This window comes from Rutilus rutilus (genome assembly GCF_951802725.1).
Source record: "Rutilus rutilus genome assembly, chromosome: 16".
NCBI lineage: Eukaryota > Metazoa > Chordata > Actinopteri > Cypriniformes > Leuciscidae > Rutilus > Rutilus rutilus.
Window position 1 is genome coordinate 18251140 of NC_140224.1, and position 27442 is coordinate 18278581.

General features: G+C 38.1%; 1 protein-coding gene across 10 annotated transcripts; it reads right to left on the minus strand.

The window, feature by feature from the left end:
• Positions 1-3540: 3540 nt before the first annotated feature.
• LOC311306546 (uncharacterized protein) lies at positions 3541-27442 on the minus strand. Of its 10 annotated transcripts, none has more exons than XM_084435022.1 (12): positions 27226-27442; positions 25466-25528; positions 18372-24745; positions 17829-17925; positions 17654-17751; positions 15599-15661; positions 13817-13879; positions 13025-13087; positions 8523-8591; positions 4763-4789; positions 4474-4676; positions 3541-3726 (listed from the first exon to the last, which is right to left on the minus strand). In XM_084435022.1, the coding sequence occupies exons 3-12, from the start codon at positions 18595-18597 to the stop codon at positions 3553-3555; spliced, it is 1083 nt and encodes a 360-aa protein (XP_084291148.1). In that variant the 5' UTR covers positions 18598-24745; positions 25466-25528; positions 27226-27442; the 3' UTR covers positions 3541-3552. The 10 variants fall into 10 exon arrangements, 6 of the variants coding, with proteins under 6 accessions (XP_084291148.1, XP_084291149.1, XP_084291150.1 ...); XM_084435023.1 differs by lacking the exons at positions 13025-13087; positions 13817-13879 and adding exons at positions 15005-15067; positions 15401-15463; XM_084435024.1 differs by lacking the exon at positions 13817-13879 and having other exon boundaries at positions 27226-27439.

The window sequence follows — 27442 nt, forward strand, 5'->3', positions numbered from 1 at the left end:
CGCCCTGAATACCATAGCAACCACCCAGAACACCCTAGCAACCACCTAGCAACCACCCAAAATACCCTAGCAACCGCCTAGCAACCACCCAAAACACCCTAACAACCGCCTAGCAACCACCCAAAAGACCCTAGCAACCACCCAAAATATTCCAGCAACCGCCTAGCAACCACCCAGAATACCCTAGCAACCACCCAGAAACCCTAGCAACCGCCTAGCAACCACCCAAAAGACCCTAGCAACCGCCTAGCAACCACCCAGAACACCCTAGCAACCACCCAAAATACCCTAGCAACCACCCAGAAACCCTAGCAACCGCCTAGCAACCACCCAAAAGACCCTAGCAACCACCCATAACACCCTAGCAACCGCCTAGCAACCACACAAAAGACCCTAGCAACCACCTAGCAACCACCCAAAACACCCTAGCAACCACCCAAAATAACCTAGCAACCGCCTAGCAACCACCCAGAATATCCTAGCAACCACCCAAAACAGCCTAGCAACCACCCAGAACACCCTAGCAACCGCCTAGCAACCACCCAAAAGACCCTAGCAACCACCCAGAACACCCTAGCAACCACCCAAAAGACCCTACCCAGATAGCAAATGACATCTGGCCCAGTTGTGGCCCACATCTTCCAAATTCTTCTGGCCCACATACCGCATGGAATGACGGCGATGACTCAACCTGAGTGTGGCAGCTAGAAGTCAGCCATAACCGGGCCAGATGTGGGCCACATCTCAGAAATGGCATGGGCCACAACCGGGCCAGACATGGGCCAGATCTCAGAAATGGCATGGGCCACAACCGGGCCAGATCTCAGAAATGACATGGGCCACACCTGGGCCAAATCTCAAATGACATGGGCCACACCTGGGCCAAATCTCAAATGACATGGGCCACACCTGGGCCAAATCTCAAAAATGGCATGGGCCACATCTGGCCCAGATCTAATCATAATATAATAAAGAAAATACTCAAATAATCAGTCAAAAGTGATTTAATAAATATAAATATTTCATGAATACATTTAAATTTATAAATAGTAATCAAAAACAGGAAACAATACATATAATAAATACATTATATAAATATATACAATAAAACAGGCAGGGTCCAGAAGGGGGTACTGCAAGAAACCAGAAGGTAGTCCAAAGAAAACAAATATTTATAAATAAAAATCAAAAACAGGAAATAATAAATATAATAAATACATTATATAAATATATACAATTAAACAGGCAGGGTCCAGAAGGGGGTACTGCCAGAAACCAGAAGGTAGTCCAAAGAAAACAAATATTTATAAATAAACATCAAAAACAGGAAACAATAAATATAATAAATACATTTTATAAATATATACAATTAAACAGGCAGAGGTCCAGAAGGGGAGGACTGTCCAAAGAAAACATTAGACCAAGGTCTACATATTAGGAACAAGTTCTACATATTATGAACAAGGTCAAGCAAGTGTCACTCAGAACCAGGAGAATTTAATAAAGCAAGTGGAGAATCAGATCTATAGTTAAAAAACAGAGCAAGGCAAAAGGGCAGCCCGTTGAGCAGGCAGAACAGGCAATTGTCAGAACCAAGAAACAGTCAATTTTTTTGTCTTGCCCGACGGCCTCCATCCCTGTCTGCGGAAAGCTGCAGCCATCTCTTTATCCAGTTTTCTACTTCCTGGTCTGTTGCAGTGGAAGTCAAACGGTTTCTTCTGACTGCAGCTAAAATGACACATATGACCAACAGTAAATAAGCAAATTATTATTATTTATCATAAAATCTATCATTTATAGGGAATTGTTTTTTAGCTGACACCAAACACAAATAAAACACAGTAGTTAACCCTCTAGCCGCCACAGTCGAGTTTACTCGACAAGATGCGGCACTGAATAAAACGGCCGATTTTGTCAAACAGGGTGTCAAATTTCGTTCGACCTCCCCTCCACTAGTTAGCATACATGTCATACTTCATCCCCGACTCAAAAAAATGTCATGTTTCTATACAAAATCTTCGAGCTAGAGCGTGTTGAATCAGTGCGAGCAAAAGCGGAGCTAGTGTGCGAGTGAGCCATTTTATCAGATCAATATTGTCAACGTCAGCGAGTATTTGCATTAGATTATTATTATTATTATCATCTAATGGCATCAATAAAGCTTACCCGCAATGAAGTGTTGGGTGTTCTATTCGCGGACCCTGATTCTGAAGGGGAATAACGTTATCTGCCTTCAGAAAATGACGGTGATTCTGAAAGTGAAAGTATAGCCCTACACCAAGCACAAACGGTGAATCCTTTGCCCAATATATATGGTCCTTTGCCCAATGTCAGTGGTGGGAACAATGTTTCCCGGGGTCGGAGTGTTCATTGCGAAGTTAGCAGGCGTGTTAGTGTTGTGGGGAGGCGGGAGATGTTTACCGCGCTCGCCATGGTGACCGCGTGCCTCTCCGCAATCGCGGCGACAGTATTGTGGTGGAGGCTTTGTCTAATGCCACTGGGTATGTTAGACGAGGTCGAAGTATTCATAGGACAGTTAGGGGGCAACGTGGAGGCAGGGTGGGGAGTCGCAATGACAAAGACAGTAGTCCGAGCTGTGCACACTCGGCGCGCGCGCGCGAGACAGATCTGGCCGCGCCCGCGCTGCTCGTAGCAAGAGCAGAGGCGGTGTGACACGGAGCAGAGGGGCTATTAGTCTATCGCAAGACCACACCATGAAACACTACAAGAAATGTCACCTGGATGGATAGGGAGTCATTATCTCTACAGCAAAAGCTCTGCAACAAATTCTTTTTTTTTTTTTGTCTGCCATTTATTAGTAATGATTTACACTGTTGATTTACTATCTATTTCCCTGACCATTTTAGTGTACAATATGTGTTCTTTTTTGTGTGTTCATGTCCTTATGATGTGTGCGTCTACGTCAGCTAAAAAAACAACCAAAAAAAAAAAAAAAACACACACACAAAAAAAAACTAACACTGTCTCTCGTCTTGTCTCGTCATCTCACTCATGATCTGTGGCATGCCATGGCGAGTGAGCTTTTGAACTAAACAGGTTTTGTCTACTTGTGTTTGTGTGTCATATGAATAATATGTGCACCATAATCAGAGTGCCTACTGTTTGTAGTAAATGGAAAATCTCTACAGCAAAAGGCCAACCGCTACATGCATTCAGTTTGTTTCTATTATTAGTAATGATTTACACAGTTTGTTCACTACTTACTATTTACCTGAGCATTCAGTATTGTGCAATATAGCATACAGAAGGTGAGGGACATTTTTGGGGGAAAGAAGTGCTGCATTTTATCTTTTAAACATGTGACTTTTCATGAATATTCTATAATCCAAGATGGCCGCCACTATATGACGTCATAATATGCAAATTAGATGGGAAAATGTAATTCCTACATAAACTTTGGGTCATCCTTAATATTTCTCTAATTTACAGAAAGTCTCTATCTTTTATCACTTTTAATATATAGCCTTTTGAAATTAAGATGTCAAAATCGAACGTTTTAAGAAAAAACCTCTGGCGCCTAAAGGGTTAAGTTCAGAAAGCCATACCATTAATTACAGTTTTCAGCGAGGTGTCTTTGAATGCCGCTTTTCCATTGATTCCCCTCCAGTTCATTTGCCGGGCCATGTCATTTGATAAAAGGAAGTTCAGAATCCGCCATACACTTTCCTTTACTGTTGTGCCTCCCCTCAAGGCTAACGTGTTTATCTGTAAAAATAAATATATGGACAAATAAAGGAACAAGCAAACATCATACTCGATTAGAATGTTCAAAAATGGGTTTGGCTTTTACCGGTTAATATAACAGTTCATTTGAAATTATTTAGCCTATAAAAGGATAGTAGAATAGCCGAATAGCCGTTTCTGTTTTGAAGTGCATAAAAGTGTGTCCATCCATCATAAAAGTGCTCCACACAGCTCTGGGGAGGTTAATAAAGGCTCTTTGAAGCGAAGCGATGCGTTCGTATAAGAAAAATAAATAGCTTCCAGCAGACAGGCCTTGGAAAATATACAGCCATTCACTGCCATTATAAAGCTTGGAAGAGCCAGGACATTTTTTTAATATAACATTGTATTGGTCTGAAAGAATAATGTCATATACACCTAGGATGACTTGAGGATGAGAAAATCATTAGCTAATTTACATTCATTTCAGTTCCTTCAGCAGTAGGGGGAACTTATTCGCAACCATCAATCTCATTGGTTAGTGCTAACTATGACCATCCACATTTTGACTTCAGCAAATCAGTTAGAGTGAGTACAATTGCCGCTTCTTCACCAAGCCAAACCATTCTTGTTGCTTAACCATTCCATGTCGAACCGGCCCAGCCAGTACAGATATGATTTTAACACGTGGTTGACTACATTTTTTACCATGTACAATGAACAAAAGATGAAAACACTGACACAGTTAATTGATGAGTTAAATTGTTCTATTGAAATATGAAATCTTACCACAGCTGTCTTGTAGTCTTCCTGCTGCAGCTGCCCCTCAATGACTTGAAGTTGTTGAAAACTTGACAGTGGAAAACAGTCTGTGTTTAAAGTTGGGTTGTCTTCTGTAGTTGATAATTTTTTGAGATCGTAGACCAATTTAACCAACGTTCCCATCTGTTCTTTGATCATTTCTTGGTTTGCAAGAATTTTGCGTATCCAAGCTATAAAAAAGAAAAAGCTATGAAAAAAAGCATATTACTGTGTTAAAAACAAAAAAAAGCATTAAAAAAAAAATGTCAGTACTAACCTTCACTGAAACCAGTGTGGGATGATGCTAAAGAGAGGAACACCACAACAATATATTAGTTTGAACATGTAAAATAACAGTACAAGGAAGTAAAACTCTTTTTTTACTCTATAGCTCTGCAGATTTGGTTGTACATAATTTGGTTTAATAGGTTAATGAGTTAAACACGGTCAGTTTTAGAACTTAAATTGTTGTGAAAGAATGCATGTTGTGTAACAGTATTTTGGAAATATGGGTAAACCTGTAAGATTTGAATGCAGTGTTAGTGAACTGACACAGTATTACTTACAACTTAACCTGTTAAGCTGCAACCCCACTTTTGAAAAATCCCAAGAAATGACATACCCAAACTGAAACAGATACAGTTCATGAACCCTTTGTACTAAAAGCACAAGTATGATCTCATTTGAAAGCTGACACCTGGCAGTTTATTGTAAATGTAGAATTAATTATTGTCATAATGACAAAAATTGTTATAAATAGCTTCAAAGTTTTGTAAAGTTATTAGAAATTATTTTTTATGAAATATCCTCATGAAAATAAAATTGAAGTTGGCACTGGAGCAATCTAGAAATGCACTACAGCTAATGCCACATGTCTAAACATTTTATGTTTAAAATCTTAAGATAATAAGTCCAAAACTCTGTATTTAGTGAAATGTTTTTCAAGACCATGTCATGTGACTATTTTGATTTGATGCTAAAATGCTACTGATGTTTATTGCCATCTTCTAACCATCTATCCAGTATATTTTCTTTATTGTTTTGTGGTGCAAACGAGCCCCATTCAGTCTCAGTCTCCCCCTGCACACATTCACACCTCTCCAGCCTGGTTATGGCTGTAAATATGCATTTCTTTTGTCTGCATTATAGTTACTAACGACTGGCTATTCACAGGCTATTCATATGGTTTCAGTCACTAATTTCTTTTCTCAAAGTTCACCCTTACATTTTAAACTGTATCTAATGCATTTCTTGAATAAAGAAACATTTCAGTAAGCATTAAAAAAATAATAAAAATATAACTTCTAGACGTGGCAGGTGCACCTAGGGCTAGCTAGCATGTTAGCTTAGCACACCATCAATACACGACAATTTATGAGATTAAAACCATGTTTGTGCTTATAAACTTACTTTATAAAGCAAATCGAGTATTTTAAATAATTTTCTGTGATCTAATTTGGCTTCAGATAAAAAATCAGACAGAAAATATACTATTGGATAGTGTTCTGCACAACGATTCTATATAGATTAGCATTACATTATAAATATAATCTATTATTATAGAAATACCTGGCATGGATTGAAAAACACAGGTAACTCAAATATCATAGCAAACATGTTTATTGTCTTCAAAACATCTGTATCTGCATGTTACAGCCATAGTTACAGCGCGATCTGTTGTTAGCTGTGTGTGTGTTCGAGGCTTCCTGGATTGTCACATGATTATGGCACTTCTTCATGTTCTAATACTGTGCACAGGGCGGCGAGGGCGCCCTCAGGCTATTGGTATGAATTGAAAACACATTAACAGAGTATGCAAACGCTCATAATGATTACATCGACGCATTTGGGTATAAATTCAATAAATATTATTCCTGTCTATAGAAATCTGATGTAAATCTATGAGAATCTATCAATATTTCTCCAAATCTGCACATTTTTGAGCTAAAGCCCTGAGGGACGTTGTTTTGTGTATCGCTGTCATGACGACAGCACGGAGTTTTTTATGAATGAAAGCGGCTGACGCGCATAATTCATATTAAAGGTATCGACTCATTTTTTCATTTCATAACTCCTGACACAAATTAAGACATAACTGTCACTATGAGTTTCTCAGAATACAATAGTGGTCAAATACTGAAACTTGAGTATTATATCTTTTTAATTATGTATAGTTTGTCAAGGTATAACATTAAATCTGATAGTAATTTTGAATTAAATAAATAAATAACGCTTCAGTGCGCGGGCGCACTGGCAACGGTTAACAGGTTAAGACTTCTGCCTCTCCATGTCTAAAGTGTGAGGTGCGATTCCTTGCTGTCAAGGCTAATTAGTGGGAAAGGCCAAAGTTTAGCAGTAGATTTTAGCACACGTTACAGTCAGGTCCATAAATATTGGGACACAGGCACAATTTTTATTTTTTCAGGTATTTACCAAAACATATTCAAGCTATAGTTATTTAATGGATATGGGCTGAAAGTGCACACTCTCAGGTTTAATTTGAGGGTATTTACATCCAAATTGGAGGACGGGTTTAGGAATTACAGCTCTTGAGAGAGCCACCCCCCCTTTTTCATGGGACCAAAAGTAATTGGACAATTGAATCAAAAACGATTTCATGGACAGATGTGGGCTATTTCTTTGTTATTTCTTAATCAATTAAGCAGGTAAAAGGTCTGGAGTTGATTCGAAGTGTAGTATTTGCATTTGGAATCTATTGCTGTGAACCTACATCATGCGTTCAAAGGAGCACTCCATGCAAGTCAAACAGACCATCATTAGGCTTCAAAAACAAAATAAATCCATCCGAGAGATAGCATTAATATTAGGAGTGGCCAAATCAACAGTTTGGTACATTCTGAGAAAAAAGAATGCACTGGTGAGCTCAGCAACATAAAAAGGCCTGGAGGTCCACGGAAGACAACAGTGGTAGATGATCGCAGGATCCTCTCCATGGTAAAGAAAAACCCATTCACAACATCCAGCCAAGTGAAGGACACTCTCCAGGAGCTAGGCGTGTCATTGTCAAAGTCTACAATCTCACAAGAGCAAATACAGAGGGTTCACCACAAGGTGCAAACCATTCATAAGCATCAAGAACAGAAAGGCCAGATTAGACTTTGCCAAAAAGCATCTAAAAAAGCCTGACCAGTTCTGGAAAAGCATTCTTTGGACGGATGAAACTAAGATAAACTTGTACCAGAGTGATGGGAAGAGAAGAGTATGGAGAAGGAAAGAAACTGCTCATAATCCAAAGCATACCACCTCATCAGTGAAGCATGGTGGTGGTAGTAGTGTCATGGCATGGGCATGTATGGCTGCCAATGGAACTGGTTCTCTTGTATTTATTGATGTGACTGCTGACAAAAGCAGCAGGATGAATTCTGAAGTGTTTCGGTCAATATTATCTGTTCATATTCAGCCAAATGCTTCAGAACTCATTGGACGGCGCTTCACGGTGCAGATGGACAATGACCCGAGGCATACTGCGAAAGCAACCAAAGAGTTTTTTAAGGGGAAGAAGTGGAATGTTATGCAATGGCCAAGTCAATCACCTGACCTGAATCCGATTGAGCATGCATTTCACTTGCTGAAGACAAAACTGAAGGGAAAATGCCCCAAGAACAAGCAGGAACTGAAGACAGTTGCAGTAGAGGCCTGGCAGAGCATCACCAGGGATGAAACCCAGCATCTGGTGATGTCTATGCGTTCCAGACTTCAGGCTGTAATTGACTGCAAAGTTTGATTTATGATAGTTAATCTCTCCCATTACTTTTGGTCCCTTAAAAAGTGGGAGGCACATATACAAACTGTTGTAATTCCTACACCGTTCACCTGATTTGGATGTAAATACCCTCAAATTAAAGCTGAAAGTCTGCAGTTAAAGCACATCTTGTTCATTTCATTTCAAATCCATTGTGGTGGTGTTTAGAGCCAAAAAGATTAGAATTGTGTCGATGTCCCAATATTTATGGACCTGACTGTATATGGGTAAATTATGGGTTAAATGGGAAGAAAAGGTTTTATCGTAAATTTACGGGTTACTGATGTCTGTTTCAATGGTGTTGATGTCCTCCTTTGGTTGCTGTGGATTTGTTTTTGGCACCCTGATGGCATCAAAACAAGCCATAAATAAATGTCACCCCTGAATTTGGCTAACATTAGATATTAAATGGAGAACTCCGGTCAATTTTAACATTGAGCTAATTTTTTTTTGTAAATTTGTAGCCAGCGCACATACCTGTATTTACTTCCTTTTTTCGGTCGAAGCCCACAGTAGTCGATTGTCGAGAGTCGACAATCAACTACTGTGGACTTCGACCGAAAACAGGAAGTAAATACAGGTATGTGCGCTGGCTGAATTAACATCACTTTTATTCATATCTTTCACATCTACTGCAGTCAGATTCACCCGTGATCACTCTAAAGGAATCACTCACATGGCTGAGCACTTGTAATGACACATCAAGGATGTTAAAGGGATACTCCACTTTTTTCGGAAATATGCTCATTTTACATCTCCCCCAGAGTTAAACAGTTGAGTTTTACCGTTTTAGAATCCATTCAGCCGATCTCCGGGTCTGACGGTACCACTTTTAGCATAGCTTAGCACAGATCATTGATTCTGATGAGTCCAGTAGCATTTCTTTCAAAATGACCAAAGAGTTTCAATATTTTTCCTATTTAAAACTTGACTCTTCTGTAGTTAAACCGTGTACTAAGATCGACGGAAAATGAAAAGTTGCGATTTTCTAAGCCTATATGACTAGGAACTACTCTCATTCCGGCGTAATAATCAAGGAACTGTGCGGCTGTACCATGAGTGCAGCAGGCGTAGTGATATGACGCAGCGCCTGAAAATAGGTCTAATAGGTTAGACAAACTTAGTCCCGGTCACGTTGGAAGAAGTTACCGAGCTGGGGACTATTTTCAGGCGCTGCGTCATATCATTACGCCTGCTGCACCCATGGTACAGCCGCACAGTTCCTTGATTATTACGCTGGAATGAGAGTAGTTCCTAGCCATATAGGCTTAGAAAATCGCAACTTTTCATTTTCCGTCGATCTTAGTACACGGTTTAACTACAGAAGAGTCAAGTTTTAAATAGGAAAAATATTGAAACTCTTTGGTCATTTTGAAAGAAATGCTACTGGACTCATCAGAGTCAATGATCTGTGCTAAGCTATGCTAAAAGTGGTACCGTCAGACCCGGAGTTCGGCTGAATGGATTCTAAAACGGTAAAACTCAACTGTTTAACTCTGGGGGAGATGTAAAATGAGCATATTTCCGAAAAAAGTGGAGTATCCCTTTAAGAGGCTAAAAGCAGGTTTAAAACGTGCCCCATTTAAGTCAACAGGGTGGAAATTTAAAAAAAAGAGTATAACACGGTGTAAGCAACACCGATTTTTGTCGTTCTCTGTACTGACAGCACTCCAAATTTACAAAAAAAAAAAAAGAGCTCAATGTTAAAATTGACCGGAGTTCTCCTTTAACACAAAACACAAAGATATAAGCTGTGTCTGAAATCACTCCCTATCCACTATTTAGGGTGTCGGCCATTTTGTAGTGGTGTCCGAATTCTGAGTGAACGACATCATTCCCTACATTTGTTCACTACTTTTACCCACAATCCTCTCTGAACTAGAGCGTACATCCGATGTACACTTGCTGAAGCACAATTTCCCACAATCCAATGCGTAGAGGACTGAGCTTGCATGAAAGTCCGGGAGCGAGTGAGTTTAAACCAGAGATTACTTTACAACTTATCTTATTTTTGCTTTAACATTGATTTAATCCTTATCCTGTCATCTGTGAGCGTGAGTTTAACAATTTCAATCGATGAAACTACAAAGCTGGCACAGAGGTATTACAAAATATTCAATATGATTGTTGTTAATTTTATTTTATAAAGCAAGTAACATGTAAGATAAAAGGAGTTTTATCACGTGTGACAAAGCCTTTACTGCGACAGCTCCAGCTCTCCGACGCGCAGTGTAAACGTCAGCGTCCGAATTCACTCACTTACTTTCGTTCACTCCTTGCAGATATAGTGCACTCAAACGCCATACACTATTATATAGGGATTAGTAAATGAGTGAACGGTTTCAGACACAGCTATAAACATTCTAAGATAAAAAAAAACATTATAATCCAGTCATTCTAAGCCAAAATGGGGGTCAACCTAGGACGAATTGCAACAGAAGCAAACTAAACTAATTTTGTATCCTCAATATATCCTGAGTAAAAAAAAAAAAAAAAAAAAAAAAAAAAGCCCTGAAGAATCCCATTTGGGATTATACATAAAGGAAGTAGTACTTTAAACCATTATTATTGCAGAGATGGGGTTTGGGGCTGGGTCCCGGGGACTGTTACTGAGGGTTCACTTTTTTATTTTACCTTCCTTTGTCTTCTGCATTTTCCTTACCCCTTCTCTCCTGTTCCCTCAGACTCATCTCCCAGAAACAGTCCCACAGACCCATCCCCAAACCCCATCTCTGCAATATTAAGTAATAAAGGCTGGTTTAAAGTACTTCCATCTATGTATTAATGCTCATGGGTAGCCTAAACAGGTTCCATTCAGACCTTAACATCAAGTCTTTTACTGTTATATGCCAACAAGACATTTTCACTTGGCTATACCCAATGTTTAGATCTGTTGTGGTATTTATGCAAATTAGCACATACATAATTAGATTATGCACCGTTTGCCCATGTTAACAACATTTAAAAAATCAACTCAGTAATTCTCATGGTGATATACAGGTTAAAAATGTTACCCTAATCATGAGAAAAATAATGAATAGGCTATATTTGGGTCTTTCTAAACTTTCCCCTAAAGGGATTCTTCTGGGCTTTTTTCCCCTTACTCAGGACATATTCAGGATACAAAAATCTGTTGAATTTGCTTCTGTTGCAATTTCAGGGTATCTGCACAATTTTTAAAGTCAAATTTAAGGCTTTTTAAGACCTTTTTAAGACCTGAAGAAATCAAAATTAATACCGTACATTAGGGGTGCGCAATATTGACAAAAATATGTCTATATATTTTCAAAGTTTTGTTGATAATAATTAGATGATATTTTTCTGATTGTGTTTTTGTACTGGTATCCCGGCTGGTTTAGGCCTGTTGTTGAAAGCAGACTCACGAAGATATTCATAATTTTTATATTCTATAGTGGTCAGTTCACAGCATTGACAGAAATGAACATTTTTATTAAGGGGCAATATTTGCCACCTTAAATTGATTTCCAGGGGCATTTTCACCTATATATGGACATTGTTTCTAAACGTATTTAGAGGTATGCATCACCTTTTATGTCAAATTCTAACATTCAAATTAAATTAATTATTTAATTTGACATTGGTACTGTGTTATTCTAATTTAAATTAAAATCCATCCTTGCAGTGCAGAGGTGACACAGAAGCGGCATCTAAACTGGCATTACTATATTTACACTTCATTTACAATTGCATAAATAAAGCTATTCAATATTTAAATATGAAATGATTTATAATTTTAACATTTTAATTAAAGGATACTTTAAATATGAAACTGAAACCACCAGTAGGTGGCGGCAAGTCACTGTCTTATGAAACGAGTTGTTGGAGTCAACTGATTTGTTCAAAAGGCTGATTCATTCAGAAATTGATTGTTCATTGAATCGTTGAAAGGATTCGTTCAAAACGCGGATTTCAGTAAAAAAATAAATAAATAAAAAACATCGCTGTCTGTTGGACTACGGCTTCATTATGAAATTCTCGTCTGCGATATAAAGTGAAAATTGACAATATTGTGTCCAAAAAGTAACTCACAATGTTAACTTTATTTTTAATTGAACTGTTGTATAAAATAAATAGCACATTTGCAGTTGTGCAAAGGAAAACGGCACTCTTGCTCATGTGATATTCTAATATAACAACATAATATGATATAAATATAAGACAAAAACTCATTTAGGGACATCTATAACTGCACTGACACATCACGCAGTGAAAGCGAGTGAAAGCAAGCATGAGAGAATCGCGATGTCAGCTCGCACTTGCAGTGCCTCGTACATAGTTAAAACAATGATTAGCCTACAATATCATCATAGTTCACAGACAACATCGCACACTCCTAAGCACATAAAGAATGAACTTAAATCGAACTGACATTTACTCGTTTTCTTTCCTCTCGCGTGCAGGAGACAGACGTAGGCTAATACTGCCTTAAGTGACGCGAATTGTCACGTGAACAAGCAAATCCACCAAGATAGATTTAAAAAAATAATACGTAGGCCTACGCTAATTAGATTTCAATTTCGAAAGCATTTAGATAAGTCAAAGTGTCATCTAAAATTTAAGACCTTTCATAAGTAAAAATAAGACATTTCTTTTAAAAACATGATTTTTAAGACTTTTTATGGCCTTGAATTTGAAAAATCTAATTTACGACCTTTTAAGACTTTTTAAGGATCCGCGGAGACCCTGAATTTGTCCTACCTTTTTTCATAAAACGACTGGACTAGTACATCTCCTGTGTTTTCTTCAAATACTCACAATTCATAGTCTCTGCGTCCTCTCTGGCCAGTGGTTGAGAGTAATTCCCTGCTCTGCTGGTACCTGTACAGGAAAACAAGAGGGAGGAATTGGAGAGGTCAGTGTTCAGGAGCTTTGAGGCAAGTTCAAGTCTAACTATTATAAAAAAAAAGCACATCTACTCTGTAACTCACATGCCCAGTGTTTTCAAATACTCACAATTCATAGTCTCTGCGTCCTCTCTGGCCAGTGGTTGAGAGTAATTCCCTGCTCTGCTGGTACCTGTACAGGAAAACAAGAGGGAGGATTTGGAGAGGTCAGTGTTCAGGAGCTTTGAGGCAAGTTTAAGTCTAACTATTATCAAATTGAAGCACATCTACTCTGTAACTCACATGCCCAGTGTTTTCAAATACTCACAATTCATAGTCTCTGCGTCCTCTCTGGCCAGTGGTTGAGAGTAATTCCCTGCTCTGCTGGTACCTGTACAGGAAAACAAGAGGGAGGATTTGGAGAGGTCAGTGTTCAGGAGCTTTGAGGCAAGTTTAAGTCTAACTATTATCAAATTGAAACACATCTACTCTGTAACTCACATGCCCAGTGTTTTCAAATACTCACAATTCATAGTCTCTGCGTCCTCTCTGGCCAGTGGTTGAGAGTAATTCCCTGCTCTGCTGGTACCTGTACAGGAAAACAAGAGGGAGGATTTGGAGAGGTCAGTGTTCAGGAGCTTTGAGGCAAGTTTAAGTCTAACTATTATCAAATTGAAGCACATCTACTCTGTAACTCACATGCCCAGTGTTTTCAAATACTCACAATTCATAGTCTCTGCATCCTCTCTGGCCAGTGGTAGAGAGTTATTCCCTGCTCTGCTGGTACCTGTACAGGAAAACAAGAGGGAGGATTTGGAGAGGTCAGTGTTCAGGAGCTTTGAGGCAAGTTTAAGTCTAACTATTATCAAATTGAAGCACATCTACTCTGTAACTCACATGCCCGGTGTTTTCAAATACTCACAATTCATAGTCTCTGCATCCTCTCTGGCCAGTGGTAGAGAGTTATTCCCTGCTCTGCTGGTACCTGTACAGGAAAACAAGAGGGAGGATTTGGAGAGGTCAGTGTTCAGGAGCTTTGAGGCAAGTTTAAGTCTAACTATTATCAAATTGAAGCACATCTACTCTGTAACTCACATGCCCAGTGTTTTCAAATACTCACAATTCATAGTCTCTGCGTCCTCTCTGGCCAGTGGTTGAGAGTAATTCCCTGCTCTGCTGGTACCTTTACAGGAAAACAAGAGGGAGGATTTGGAGAGGTCAGTGTTCAGGAGCTTTGAGGCAAGTTTAAGTCTAACTATTATCAAATTGAAGCACATCTACTCTGTAACTCACATGCCCAGTGTTTTCAAATACTCACAATTCATAGTCTCTGCGTCCTCTCTGGCCAGTGGTTGAGAGTAATTCCCTGCTCTGCTGGTACCTGTACAGGAAAACAAGAGGGAGGAATTGGAGAGGTCAGTGTTCAGGAGCTTTGAGGCAAGTTTAAGTCTAACTATTATCAAATTGAAGCACATCTACTCTGTAACTCACATGCCCGGTGTTTTCAAATACTCACAATTCTTAGTCTCTGCATCCTCTCTGGCCAGTGGTAGAGAGTAATTCCCTGCTCTGCTGGTACCTGTACAGGAAAACAAGAGGGAGGATTTGGAGAGGTCAGTGTTCAGGAGCTTTGAGGCAAGTTTAAGTCTAACTATTATCAAATTGAAGCACATCTACTCTGTAACTCACATGCCCAGTGTTTTCAAATACTCACAATTCATAGTCTCTGCATCCTCTCTGGCCAGTGGTTGAGAGTAATTCCCTGCTCTGCTGGTACCTGTACAGGAAAACAAGAGGGAGGATTTGGAGAGGTCAGTGTTCAGGAGCTTTGAGGCAAGTTTAAGTCTAACTATTATCAAATTGAAGCACATCTACTCTGTAACTCACATGCCCGGTGTTTTCAAATACTCACAATTCATAGTCTCTGCATCCTCTCTGGCCAGTGGTAGAGAGTAATTCCCTGCTCTGCTGGTACCTGTACAGGAAAACAAGAGGGAGGATTTGGAGAGGTCAGTGTTCAGGAGCTTTGAGGCAAGTTTAAGTCTAACTATTATCAAATTGAAGCACATCTACTCTGTAACTCACATGCCCAGTGTTTTCAAATACTCACAATTCATAGTCTCTGCATCCTCTCTGGCCAGTGGTTGAGAGTAATTCCCTGCTCTGCTGGTACCTGTACAGGAAAACAAGAGGGAGGATTTGGAGAGGTCAGTGTTCAGGAGCTTTGAGGCAAGTTTAAGTCTAACTATTATCAAATTGAAGCACATCTACTCTGTAACTCACATGCCCGGTGTTTTCAAATACTCACAATTCATAGTCTCTGCATCCTCTCTGGCCAGTGGTAGAGAGTTATTCCCTGCTCTGCTGGTACCTGTACAGGAAAACAAGAGGGAGGAATTGGAGAGGTCAGTGTTCAGGAGCTTTGAGGCAAGTTTAAGTCTAACTATTATCAAATTGAAGCACATCTACTCTGTAACTCACATGCCCAGTGTTTTCAAATACTCACAATTCATAGTCTCTGCATCCTCTCTGGCCAGTGGTTGAGAGTAATTCCCTGCTCTGCTGGTACCTGTACAGGAAAACAAGAGGGAAAATGATTCTACAATAATTTAATGTGTGTGGCGATCGAAAGTGAATGATAATAATGTACGGTCAGCAAGGTTTTCACTGTTGTGGCTTGCTTAACCTCTCGAGAAATCAAACCTATTGAGTGCAGCACACATTGAAACTCAGTAAACATACTGCGATAATTTATAAAATCCCTATAGTGTCTCATTATTCAAAAAGTAATTGTTCAAATGTAAGAATTTAAAATGAACGATGGAGCAGACATTTAATACGATTAGGGGAAAAATGCCTTTTAAATGAGTCATATAATGGTACATGCACTTTTACAAGTTGATTGTACTGAAATGTGTGTTGGCAGTGCCTGTACACAACCATCATAAAATGATAAAAATCCATCCAGTGTTTTTTTTTTAATCTTCATATGTTTTCCCCTCTCTCAAATCAAGCCGTTCGACCATGTGACGTCACAAAAATCGACGCCCCTCCCACGATTGTTGATTGACAGCAGCGTTTCAACACAGACCCACCCTCGCTCGTGAGCGAGCTGTCAATCATAGCCCGTGCGGACCGACGCGGTCACTGTTGATATGCTGGACTGGAGCACTGTCTATGAGCAGAATGGCGTCTAAGCGATTGTGGTGTTCTGTTCTTGGGTGTAATAAGGAACACAGCATCATTTTGATGTTCCTAAATCCGAACCACTGAAGATGCAGTGGCTGAGTTTGTTTTCGAAGGGAATATTCCCCAAGATCAACGTCAATGCTTTCATGTTTGCGCGAATCATTTCACACACCAGACTGCTTTACAAACGAGGGTCAGTAAAGCTGGTTTTGCTAAGAAGCTGCTCTTGCTAAGAAGCTGCTCCTGAAAAAAGGATCGGTACCAACTATTCGTGTTCCTTCTGCACCTCCAGAAGAAGTGAGTGTAATGTTTTATTAACCTTTATATTAATATTTATATTAATCTTTGCAAATCATTAGCACGCTTCACGATGAATGCGGCTGTTTACATTACGGCATGTTTTCTATGTACGGCGTTCTCAATATAATTCATAATCCCACGTTTATAATGAACAGCGCGTTATGGTTATTGTGTTATTTCAAAAGGTGTACGCACATAACAGAGGGGCGGGGTCAGCACAGCTCATTATCATTTAAAGACACATGCACTTAAACGGCGTGCTGAAAACAGAGCTGTTTTTGACCAGGTAAAATTAGTTCTTACAATACTAATGAGAATTTAATTAAAGTATATTACAAACTTTTAATTTAGACCCTAAAGAATCATATTAGCTTGTACAAAAATGGCATTATATGACCCCTTTAAATGTAAAAATATGCAGATTTAGATTCGTCAAAGCTGATTTAACATTGATGAGAATATTGCTTCAAAATAAATTATATTTACAACACAAAAAAATCCAAGTGAATGACCGATTTACTTGTCCGAAGGACAAGCACATGACAAGGCTTAATGTCGAGCCCTGCTTTATTTAAACCAATTGTATGCCTCATTGTTTTTACATAATATGTATTAAGTAGGGATGCAACGAAATTAAAATTCTGGGCCGAAACCGAAACTTCTGGATGCACTTGGCAAAAATAATCAATCATTTTCCTGAATTAAAAAAAATAAGTCAAACAAAAATAGCCACAATTATTTTGAAAGTAACACAAAAATTGGACAGAAAATAGGTCCATAATAAAATAAATATATATATATTCAAATGAATATATTATTCTTTATTCAGTTCTATGCAACAGAATCAGATTTCATAGATTGTCCTAGAAAGATATTATCAGAGCATGCAAGCAGAGCATAATAAACGGATTACAAAAAAAGAATCGTTTGTGACAGCCCTACTAAATTCAAAGACAAAAGTGTATTCCCAGAACTGATGATAGCATTCCTCAAACGAATTCACAAAAAAACAAATGTGTTAATAAAACAAATTAATAGAACTATAACTGTGGCACAAATTGGCCAATCTTACATTTCCTGATGGGGTTGATTTGCACTTCTGGCGCTGCTGGAAGTGGAAAGTTTGCTTCATCCTCAGTTTCACTATCATCGAAATAACGTGCCCTTTTACTGAAGAAAAAAATCAATTATTCAATTGATTGTCCTCATTCAGCAGCCATACTCTGCTCTGTATGTGCTGTATTTACATGTGTCTTTTTCTTCTCACGGGGGGCGAGTCCACGTCTGTAAGGTCTGTGTTTATTTCTGCCTCTGGTAGTTTTTGGCGAGCTTCTTCATATGTTTCTGTATAGATAAACAACAAGGTTTCTGTGAAGCAAACTAAAAAAAACATTAAAGAGAAATTATGAATAAATAATAGGAGAAAATGAAGAAATTTTATATATATATATATATATATATATATATATATATATATATATATATATATAGGCCAGATTTACTAAATAGGCACAATCTCTTTTTTGGGGGGAGGTAAACAATGGTGCAAATACCAGGAAATTAACTAGCACAAACCTTAGTTAATCACCTTGCATGATTCATTTAAATTAATCTGAATGATTCAGCATGAGTTTGAAAGGGAAACTCTTAAAACCGCATATGCAACAAGGTCAGCCGCAAAAACAACTGTTCACACCTTTAGTGTCTTTAATAAATCCCGACACCAAAAGACGGTTTATGCTGGTGCAACCTGTTAGTAAATCTGACCCATGGAAGCTAAGGATATGTACCTCTAGTAAAAATAATCCGGGTTTTGAAGGGAGTCCAGGATGGTCCTGGCTTTACCATTGATTTTATGGCTTTAACTCTATCTTCATATTTGTATGGAGGCCACATACAAACATTGTCCCTTACCCAATTATGGGGGACAACCTCGACTTCATTTGTGGTTACAAAGATTACGATATGATACATTGGCTGAAAAAAACAAGAGTTGTAATTAATTTTAGACTTCATTTAGATTCATTTAAAAAACGAATTCATATAAATGCCACTTACAAAAGCATGTCCCACAATATAATCCAGAAATGGTGTTGCTGCTTCTCAAGAACTATGTACATTAATTGGTGATATTATTAAGATGTGTGAGTCAGAGGGAAGACTGCAAATTTGTCTCCCAGAGGCAACCTCACACACTTCTGCCAGGGCTTTGTGAGCTCAGTAAAGTGCATCACTGTTGACAAATTGGACACGATGAATACTCCCATGTTTCTGGAGTCAAGAGGGTAAGTGTATAAGGCCTCTTTCTCTCTATACTCTTGAAACATAACATACTCTTTACCCCCATAAGCAATGATGTTTTTTACTGAAATCACTTTGCCATGAATAGAAATGCAATCATCTTTGCTCGATATTCGCAGCATGACACCATCAACAGTAAGCTGTCTGAACTGATGTACTGCTTCTGTCAGTGTTTGTGGTACAGGTCCATTTTTATGGGGGCACATCAGTGATATTTCATCAGTGGAATAACAGTTCCTTTCCTCATGTTCTGACAGCCTGCGGATTATCTGTGCAAGTGGATTGTGAGGTTTCCTTACCAATCTCTTAAGCTCACCAAGATAATTTTCATAGGGGAAGCCAGATATGCCATCTAAAGGACCATGCACTTTAACATCACTAGCAAGATGTACCAAGCCATGAATGTTGTATACCACCATCTCTTTGCCATACAACAAGCCATAATGCTCAACAAATGATACCAAAAAGGAGTGAGCCAAATCATTCATTTCGATACAATATTTTGAATTTGCCAAGATGTAGATGGCAACAGACAACAGCATAAAGTTATCATAAACCTGGCGAGGCAACACACTCTTTAAAACAACAGGGCCTGTGTACAGCAACAGTTGACGGAATTCAGTTGCCTTCCAACGAAGTCTCTCACTGAGAGCCCTAGGCTTTCTGGCAAACTCTGCTGGAATGAACTCCTTCAATGCTACCAGTCTCTCAGAGATACCCAAGACTTGAATGCTCGAAAGTCTTGTACGCAGGGGGCCCACTGCACCACACCACAGATCCGTTAGACGTCTCACTACACCCAAACACACAAGGTGCATGTAATCATGAGGAAAACTCGTTACCATGTCAATGTCAGTTTCTAGAAGAGGACAGTGTGTTAGATGGTGTTCCTCATCTAATCCCAGTCGAAAAGCTTCATCTGTTCTACAGGAGGCATCGTTCTCAGGAAATGTCATGCGGTGTTTCACATAGGAACCTTTCTGCTGACATTTGTCACAGCCATAGTATCCTGTGTGAGATTTTATACCTTTGATAAAGGCTTGTGCTGGAGCGTCACACATGATAGACGTTACCTTGACAAAGAAAGTCTTGCCACCAAAAACAAAACCTCTTCTTAAACTCTGCAACTCACAAACTAAGTGACTGAGATAGTCAGAAAGATTTTTTGGCTTAGTGGTCCCACAAAACAACCCTACGACAACAGGTTTCTTAGATAGACCTTTGAACATGCCAAGAATAGGCCAAAGTTGAACTGAAGAACTTTTGAAAAGTGGGATGCCGTCAAAATTTAGCTGCATGTTAAATGTGTGCCCGTCTGTAAAATAAGAACATACACTTCTCAACGTGTTTCTGAAAGCATTGACAATACCAAAATAGTGGAAAGATCCACCGGCAATCATCTCCACATTGTACTCTGTTTTCGTTTTTAACAGTGACCTTCCATCTTTTGGCAGGAATGGTAAATGCACTTTAAGAATTGCCAATAAAGCAGAAAGTGCAATGAGAGATACACCAAAACGAAGTGCCCAGTCAGTAATGCTGCTTCTGAGATCACTTTCATCGTTTGTTTCGCCAGTACTGCTACAATCATAGCTACTGTTTGTATTCTCACTAACAGAGATGCAAGTAGGATTCAGATCTGAAGGTCTGCAGTCAGAGGGAATGCCACCAGGAGGAATGGTAACAGGAGAGTTGTTAAGATTATCAGTATGGTCATACACCTCATGATTCACTGATTTAAGAAAAGTGTCAACTCTTTTGAGGGCCCTTTTCCTAAGATTGCTGCGTTCATTGTAATTCATCACTAGTGAACACAATACAGAGTCACAAATAAAATATGCATGGAATATCCCTAATGAGTTCAAGCTCAGGATGTTCACTACCCTATAATGAGAGAGAAACAGCAGATTAGGAGAGCAAGTTAAATTAAAGGGATAGTTCACAGTAAAATTCTGTCATCCTTTACAATCAACAAATAAACATTAAATGACAGTGATTAAACAATATACAAGTCAAGAGTATTATTCTGTATTACAGGTATTTACAGACAGGTCAAAAGAGACAAGAGTTTGGTAGAACAGTATAAATCCATACATTTAAAATAAAAACAAATTTTTTTTTTGCAAAAACAATATCTGATCATGTGTCATCATACTAACGCTACAGTGGATTGAATCTAGTTGGTTTTGTTTTTCTTTTTTTCTCCTTTTTCCTGCATTGATTCTTTACACATCTATCAAATCATGTGCATCATACTAGATTTTTTTTAGCTGGCTTTCCGTGTAGTGTAGCTATCACGACTTTGCGAGATGAGTGTAATAAGATACGAGTTATAAGATATGTGCAAACAAGGTGAATAAATTTGTATTCATAAACTTTATCACACTTGAATTGTGATACTAAACTAAATCTTGTTGAATCTTATTCCTAAATAATGAATTTGCAGTTTTTTCCAAGCTGCATTCATAACCAAAGAGTAAAATTGCGTTCTAGGGTCTTTAATGTCGGTATTTTTTTTTAAATATAATATTTTGGCATTCTAGTGTTAATTTTGAATCTTAAAGTGTTTTATTCATTTGAAAAAAAAAAAAAAGAAAAAATAATTGTGAAAGACAGGAGGTGCTGACTGGAAGCGTGGACCTCTTTTGAGTCCCGCCTATATTAGGTGAGTTAATTTTAATTCATTACGGTTTAATAATTATGATACTAAAAGTAATCTTTTGGTTTAGATTTTTAATCATGAATAATGGATTTGTTGCAGTTTTTGCACGATAATAGCCGTTTAATGGCGTCAAGTGATTATAGTATTTTAAATGTATTAAACTTTTTCTGCTCTAGGACTAATATTAAATGTAAAGTTTGCTTCATTAAAGGGATATTTCAGCTCTGGAAAGATGAATGTGTATTTAAAATGGGTAATTTATGTAGTAGAAATGTGAAATTATTTTTGAATTTGGAGCCTTCTAGACTGAGAAAAGCCAGAAAATTTATTTTTAGCTTTTGGGGATGAAAAACTACAACTCCCAGAATGCACTTGCTTCACTGCCCTAGGAAGCCACGCCTACCGGTGAGAGAGTGCAGTTAAACACAAGGCTAGCTACTATTGAGTCTCCGTGACGAGTCTGACAGGGATTTCGAGATCGCCCAAAATTTCCTGGATTCGGCTTTTGCGTTCTACATCCTCCATTGATTAGGTTTACTGTGGCGAGCAGGACGAGTGAGAGCGACACAAGGCTGGTGGCTTGTTTACTGATGATGAGCAACAATGGTGAGATGCACCCAAGGTTATAATCGTTGACGAAAACGAACGAAAAAACGAAAACTAGGTGGGAAAAAACATTGTCGTTAACTGAAATAAAAATAAAAACGAGGCATTACAAAAAAACGATAACTAACTAAAACTGTTATGTGTGTTTGGCAAAACTAACTAAAATAAAATAAAATTATAGAGTAAATGTCCTTAGTTTTCGTCTTTGTCAAGGTCTTTCATTTTTTAACGCTATTTAAAACACGCAGCATATTCATTCAGCTGCATTTCCTTTCCCCATGCGTCTCTCACATGCGCGCGCACACACACACACACACACACAGCCCCTCCCCTCCGTGCACACCGCGTCTCCATGAGAACGAGTGTTCGTTCGACGTTGAAAGCAAGTTCGCGAAAGGTTGGTATATCTATCTCGTGAACACCTTTACACAATCACACATTAAAAAGTGGTAAAAAAATATTTTACATTCTGAATATAATTTTGTCAGTGTGTTAATGTCGACCCGAGAAGCGATTGCGCCTTCTTTAGAAAGTTAACTAGTCGCAAGTTTGAGGTAAAATGCACTTTTTGGTTGTGGTTGTCGATGTCAAAACACTATATAAGCTATGATTCAAATATTAAATAATGTTATGTCATTTTTTTACTTTTACACTGAATGTTTGCTGCTTCAATCCAGATGACTAGGCTATTGGCTGTATAGGGTAAATTTAGTATAGGGTGTGAAAATTGTACAGCTGTGGTATTGGTATAGGGTGTGAATTCTGTATAGAAGATGTGTAGATTTTTGGTATGGCGTGTGGATTTTGTAGCCTGGTAATACCAAACTCTGCTACTTCGCTTTGCTTCGTAGACAGAGTCTGGCATGGCATAACTGAAAAGCGTTTTCTTTCTCGCAGGGAGGCGCTTGTCTGAAGTTTAAAATCATTGGTTCCCGTAAGCCAATCACATAACGTTTGGTTATGGCGTGTGTTATGCGCATGCTCAGCTGCATCTAACTTCCACTGTAAACACATGTATGATGCGAAAACAAAACCATCGAGCGAAATACCGGAGTGAACATGGCTGTGAATGACTTTTGCAGATTATGTGAAGTAAATCTACGCATCCACGGTACAATCAGTGTCTACGTCACGGCTATCAGCCCGCCCTCTGTTCGTTGATTGGCCGGCTGTTTTCAGGCCGGAGGAAAACGGAAAGCTATTACGCTGTCTCAGACTGAGTACAGAAGCGAAATGAAATTGAGCGGAAGTAAGAAGTCTGACGTAGTCAGGCTATGGATTTTGTAAGAGGTTAAAGAATTTCAATGGGGTGTGAATTTTTTTCTAAAATTGTATGATATTTTTGTTGAGTTATTATTACACAATACTTTTTCCGACCTTTTTGAATCTTGCCCCTGACAAATAACCCAAATTACAAAAAAAGACTAAAACTAACACTAAAACTAATAAAAACTAAACTAAAACTAAGCATTTTCCAAAAATAAAAACTAAACTAAACTAGCAAACCCACTTTAAAAACTAATTAAAACTAAACTGAATTTGAAAACAAAAAGTCAAAACGAAATAAAAATAAAAACTAATGAAAAATGCAAAACTATAATAACCCTGGATGCACCGTTCTCGTATCTCACAGAGGAGCGGGAATTTCCTTATCAATCAATCCACAGCAACGATCACTTGTTTAGCGTTCATGTAAACACTACATTCAGATTCACCAATCGGAGTGAATTCAGTTAGATTGAAACAAAAGGTGTGCATGTAAACAATGAATGGATGACTGCAGAAAGCAAAAGCCGAATCCCGGACATTTTGGACGATCTCGACGGCCGGACATGTCCGGGAAAAAGAGGATGGTAACCCCTAATACTTTCTCCCACTACTCAGCTTTCTCCACAGAACAAGAGTCTGTTAGCTTAGCTTCCAAATAAAAGATAGCTGACACTATCTGTGTTCATGCTGTGAGTGAGATCGCATCCTCATATGGGCGGGTTGAAAACATGCGGAACAGCGCCTTCTACTGGCTGTAGTCTTTAGCCTTTGGACAAAAAATCCTCAGATGACGCAAAATTATGATTTTTGCGTCAGAGGATTTTTTCCAGACCAAAAAAAAACAAAAAACAAACATACAAATCTCTCGTCTCAGGGGGATATGAGGGGGGAAAGCATGGTAATTTGAAAATACTACAGGTTTTCTACTGATACAAAACTTAATGCTAAATCCTGAAGTATCCCTTTAATGTTAGATATACGGTAAGCAAATTTAGCATTGTACATCTTTATTGATGAGTTGTTTTCATTAAAAATAATAATAACCACGAATTAAGCATTCATTTTAGAAGTAAGTGGAAATCCAAAGACCTTTTGTGTTAAAACGCAGGTATACCTGTCATCAGTCTAATTCACCTTGTTAAAAGTTCTGTTTAATATAATAAATTCATTTATGCTTCCATGACAAGCACATATACACTAAAGAGAAAATAACTATACAACTGTAAACACCTTTAAGTGATGCTTAAAAAAAAAAGACAACTTACCTTGGTTGAAATAAGGGATGGTTAGAGAAAAGAAAAAAAACAGTGGAGGATGATGCAAAATCTAAAAAAGGAAACAATAAAAAGAATATATTACAGGTAACCACTACAGTAGTCCAAAATGTTGAATGAGGTGTATGCTGCAAATTAATCTAATATGAATATATAAAATAAATCTAAAGTGAAACTAAGAATGTGCTTAAAAACATCTTATAGCAAAGGATGACTGTGGCGAGCAGGCCGAGGCTGAGGGCTTTGAGAGAACAGCTGGAGGCCAGTGTGATTACTGATGAGTGACACCTGTACGTTGCTCATTATCAATCACTCACCAGCCTCCGTTCTCTCACTCTCAGCCACACCCTGCTCACCACAGTCACAATGATCTGTTTGCAGACAAGAAAAATGGGTAAAATAAGACTGAGTAACTACTGTAATATCAACTATTACCTAGGTCTGTATAGACGTGCAGTAGTCAAAGAAATGAATTGATTAATCAAATTGTGGTAAAAAAAATCATGGATTTTAATTTATTGACTAGCAAAATATTATGGTAACACGAGAAACTGCATTAATTATGCCCATGTTTCTCATCTTTTCAGATAATTTTCAATTAGTCACAATTTTGAACTGGTAAAGGCAGATAAATAAACATTAACATGGACAGCTAAGATAAAGTGCAAATAAGGGAAACATCTCAAGCTGTTAAAACATGGCTGATGATGTAGCTTTAAAGAATATAGGCTAAGCCCAAATACTAACTTAAGTGTCTCAAAAATATACTTACATGGATAAAGATGCTTAATGGTTGAAAGAGCTCTTAAAAGAGCTTTTGGGGGTCATTTAGCTGCTGTTGACACAAAAGCAAAATGGAGAAAAATAAGAAACATGACTGAACAGAATTAATTTTATCAATATATATATACACACATTCAGTAAACTTTGAGTTATTATTACTTAATCAAAACAACCCAGCTGCTGATTGATATTACTTGGAATAAAAAAAAAAAAAAAATAAAAAAAAAAGGGTGTGTGTTTCTCTCCCTCCATTGTGTCCACTGTCTCCCCTCCTGTCCCATTTCTCATAGGTTGTTCTACCCTAACTGGTCAGCGGTGTCCGTCTTTTAACAGCGGAAATGAAAGGGTGAAAGGGAAGCTGTTGGAATTGTGTTTATTTATTTTGATTGGGAATTCTGTGAAGTCATTGATAATGTTGTTTTTCTCCCTTGTTTTTCTTACTTTTAGTGGTGTGTTGGCCACAATTAACCTAAGAACAAACTGCCTGAGTTATGAACGCTGTTGGGGCTTTTTTGCGTATTGAAGGAGAAATTCTTGTTATGCTAGGCTGTATAACAGTTCATAAGAATACCGTGTTTACTTTGGTTGTTTAATTGACGTTAATGACAGACAGCACCACGTTTCTAAGGTTGCTGTAATTGTAAGACCTAATCCAATATCCTCCCTGAGACCCATAAGGGAAAACAAGTTTTGTTAATGTTTATATATATATATATATATATATATATATATATATATATATATATATATATATATATATATATACATTATTTGTAAACATGGCCAAAAATTTGGTTTTCCATTATATGCGATATGTATATTTTCATTGTCTCTAATTTGAATAGTAATGTGTTTTTAGGAAACATGTAATGGAAAAAAAAGTAGCTATAACGAGTAATAAATAGACAACATTTTTATAATAGCTCATATTTCATATAAATATTTAGCATTTCTTTCCTATTCACTTGTCTCCTAAAATGCCTGACAAGCATGTCCCGGTGTCCTCTACAGTGGACATGAATAAAACAGATGCATGTCTCATAACAGAACGTCATATTCTTATTTAAAACCCCAAAGATGTGAATTTATTACAAAAAAAAAATGTAATTGATCAAATCATATTTCTATAAGAGTGCTGAATTTAATCATCCAGTCAGTGTCAGTCAGGATAGGGGGGTTGTCATGATGCAAACTCCAAACATTTGGTATCTCTGAAAAGCCCTGAATTTTTAACGTTACAGGACAAAATGGTCTCAAAATAATGTCATCTAAGCTACAAAGGAAAACTTCTCAGGCAGATATAATGATAACATGGGCACATATATTTATGTATGGGCACATATATTTATGTTTTCGGCCATACACGCGCCGAGAACCGCTGTGAGGTTAAAAGAGAATATCGTATTTTCCCGTGTCGTTCGGCCATTTCTGTGGGTGCTTGAGCAGTGTTCACGCGCTGTCTGAGAAGAGGCCGCGCTTCAGGAGTAACTTATGTTTAACGAATTCAGTTCCCTTTCGCATCTGTGATTCATAGTTTTTTAAAATACTTTATTGTAATTATCATTAATAAGTAGGGCCAAACGTTAACATGACAGACATGCGCACGCACAAGTGACGTAACAGATTTAACAGCAACAGGTTGTTTGCCTCTGTTAATAGATTGTATAATTTACTTAGTTCATGTTTTTAAACGTCATTGATAATTGTAGTTATAATTTGTGAAGTATATCGAATAATTAAAGTACTTACCTCCAGAAAACTCAAGTTATTCCTCTCAGCAGGGAGTAGACAGTCAGGATGTGTGCACGCGCTGGCTCTGACTGGCCAAACTTCCGTTTTCGCTACCTATTGTTTTCGCGGGCTTTGCACGCGAGTCTGGCACCAAAGTTTATATATTTTAATATTTATACATATATAAAATGTATATCATCACACAGCATACCTTGTTAAATTATCCTGGCATTCA

Coding starts and splice junctions, on each gene's coding strand:
- LOC311306546 (XM_084435022.1), bottom strand. CDS start 18,597: ATGAAGTCTAAAATTAATTACAACTCTTGTTTTTTTCAGCCAATGTAT. Junction 15,662..17,653: donor AATCAACCCCATCAGGAAAT/GTAAGATTGGCC, acceptor TTTCCTGTACAG/GTACCAGCAGAGCAGGGAAT. Junction 13,880..15,598: donor GGATGCAGAGACTATGAATT/GTGAGTATTTGA, acceptor TTTCCTGTACAG/GTACCAGCAGAGCAGGGAAT.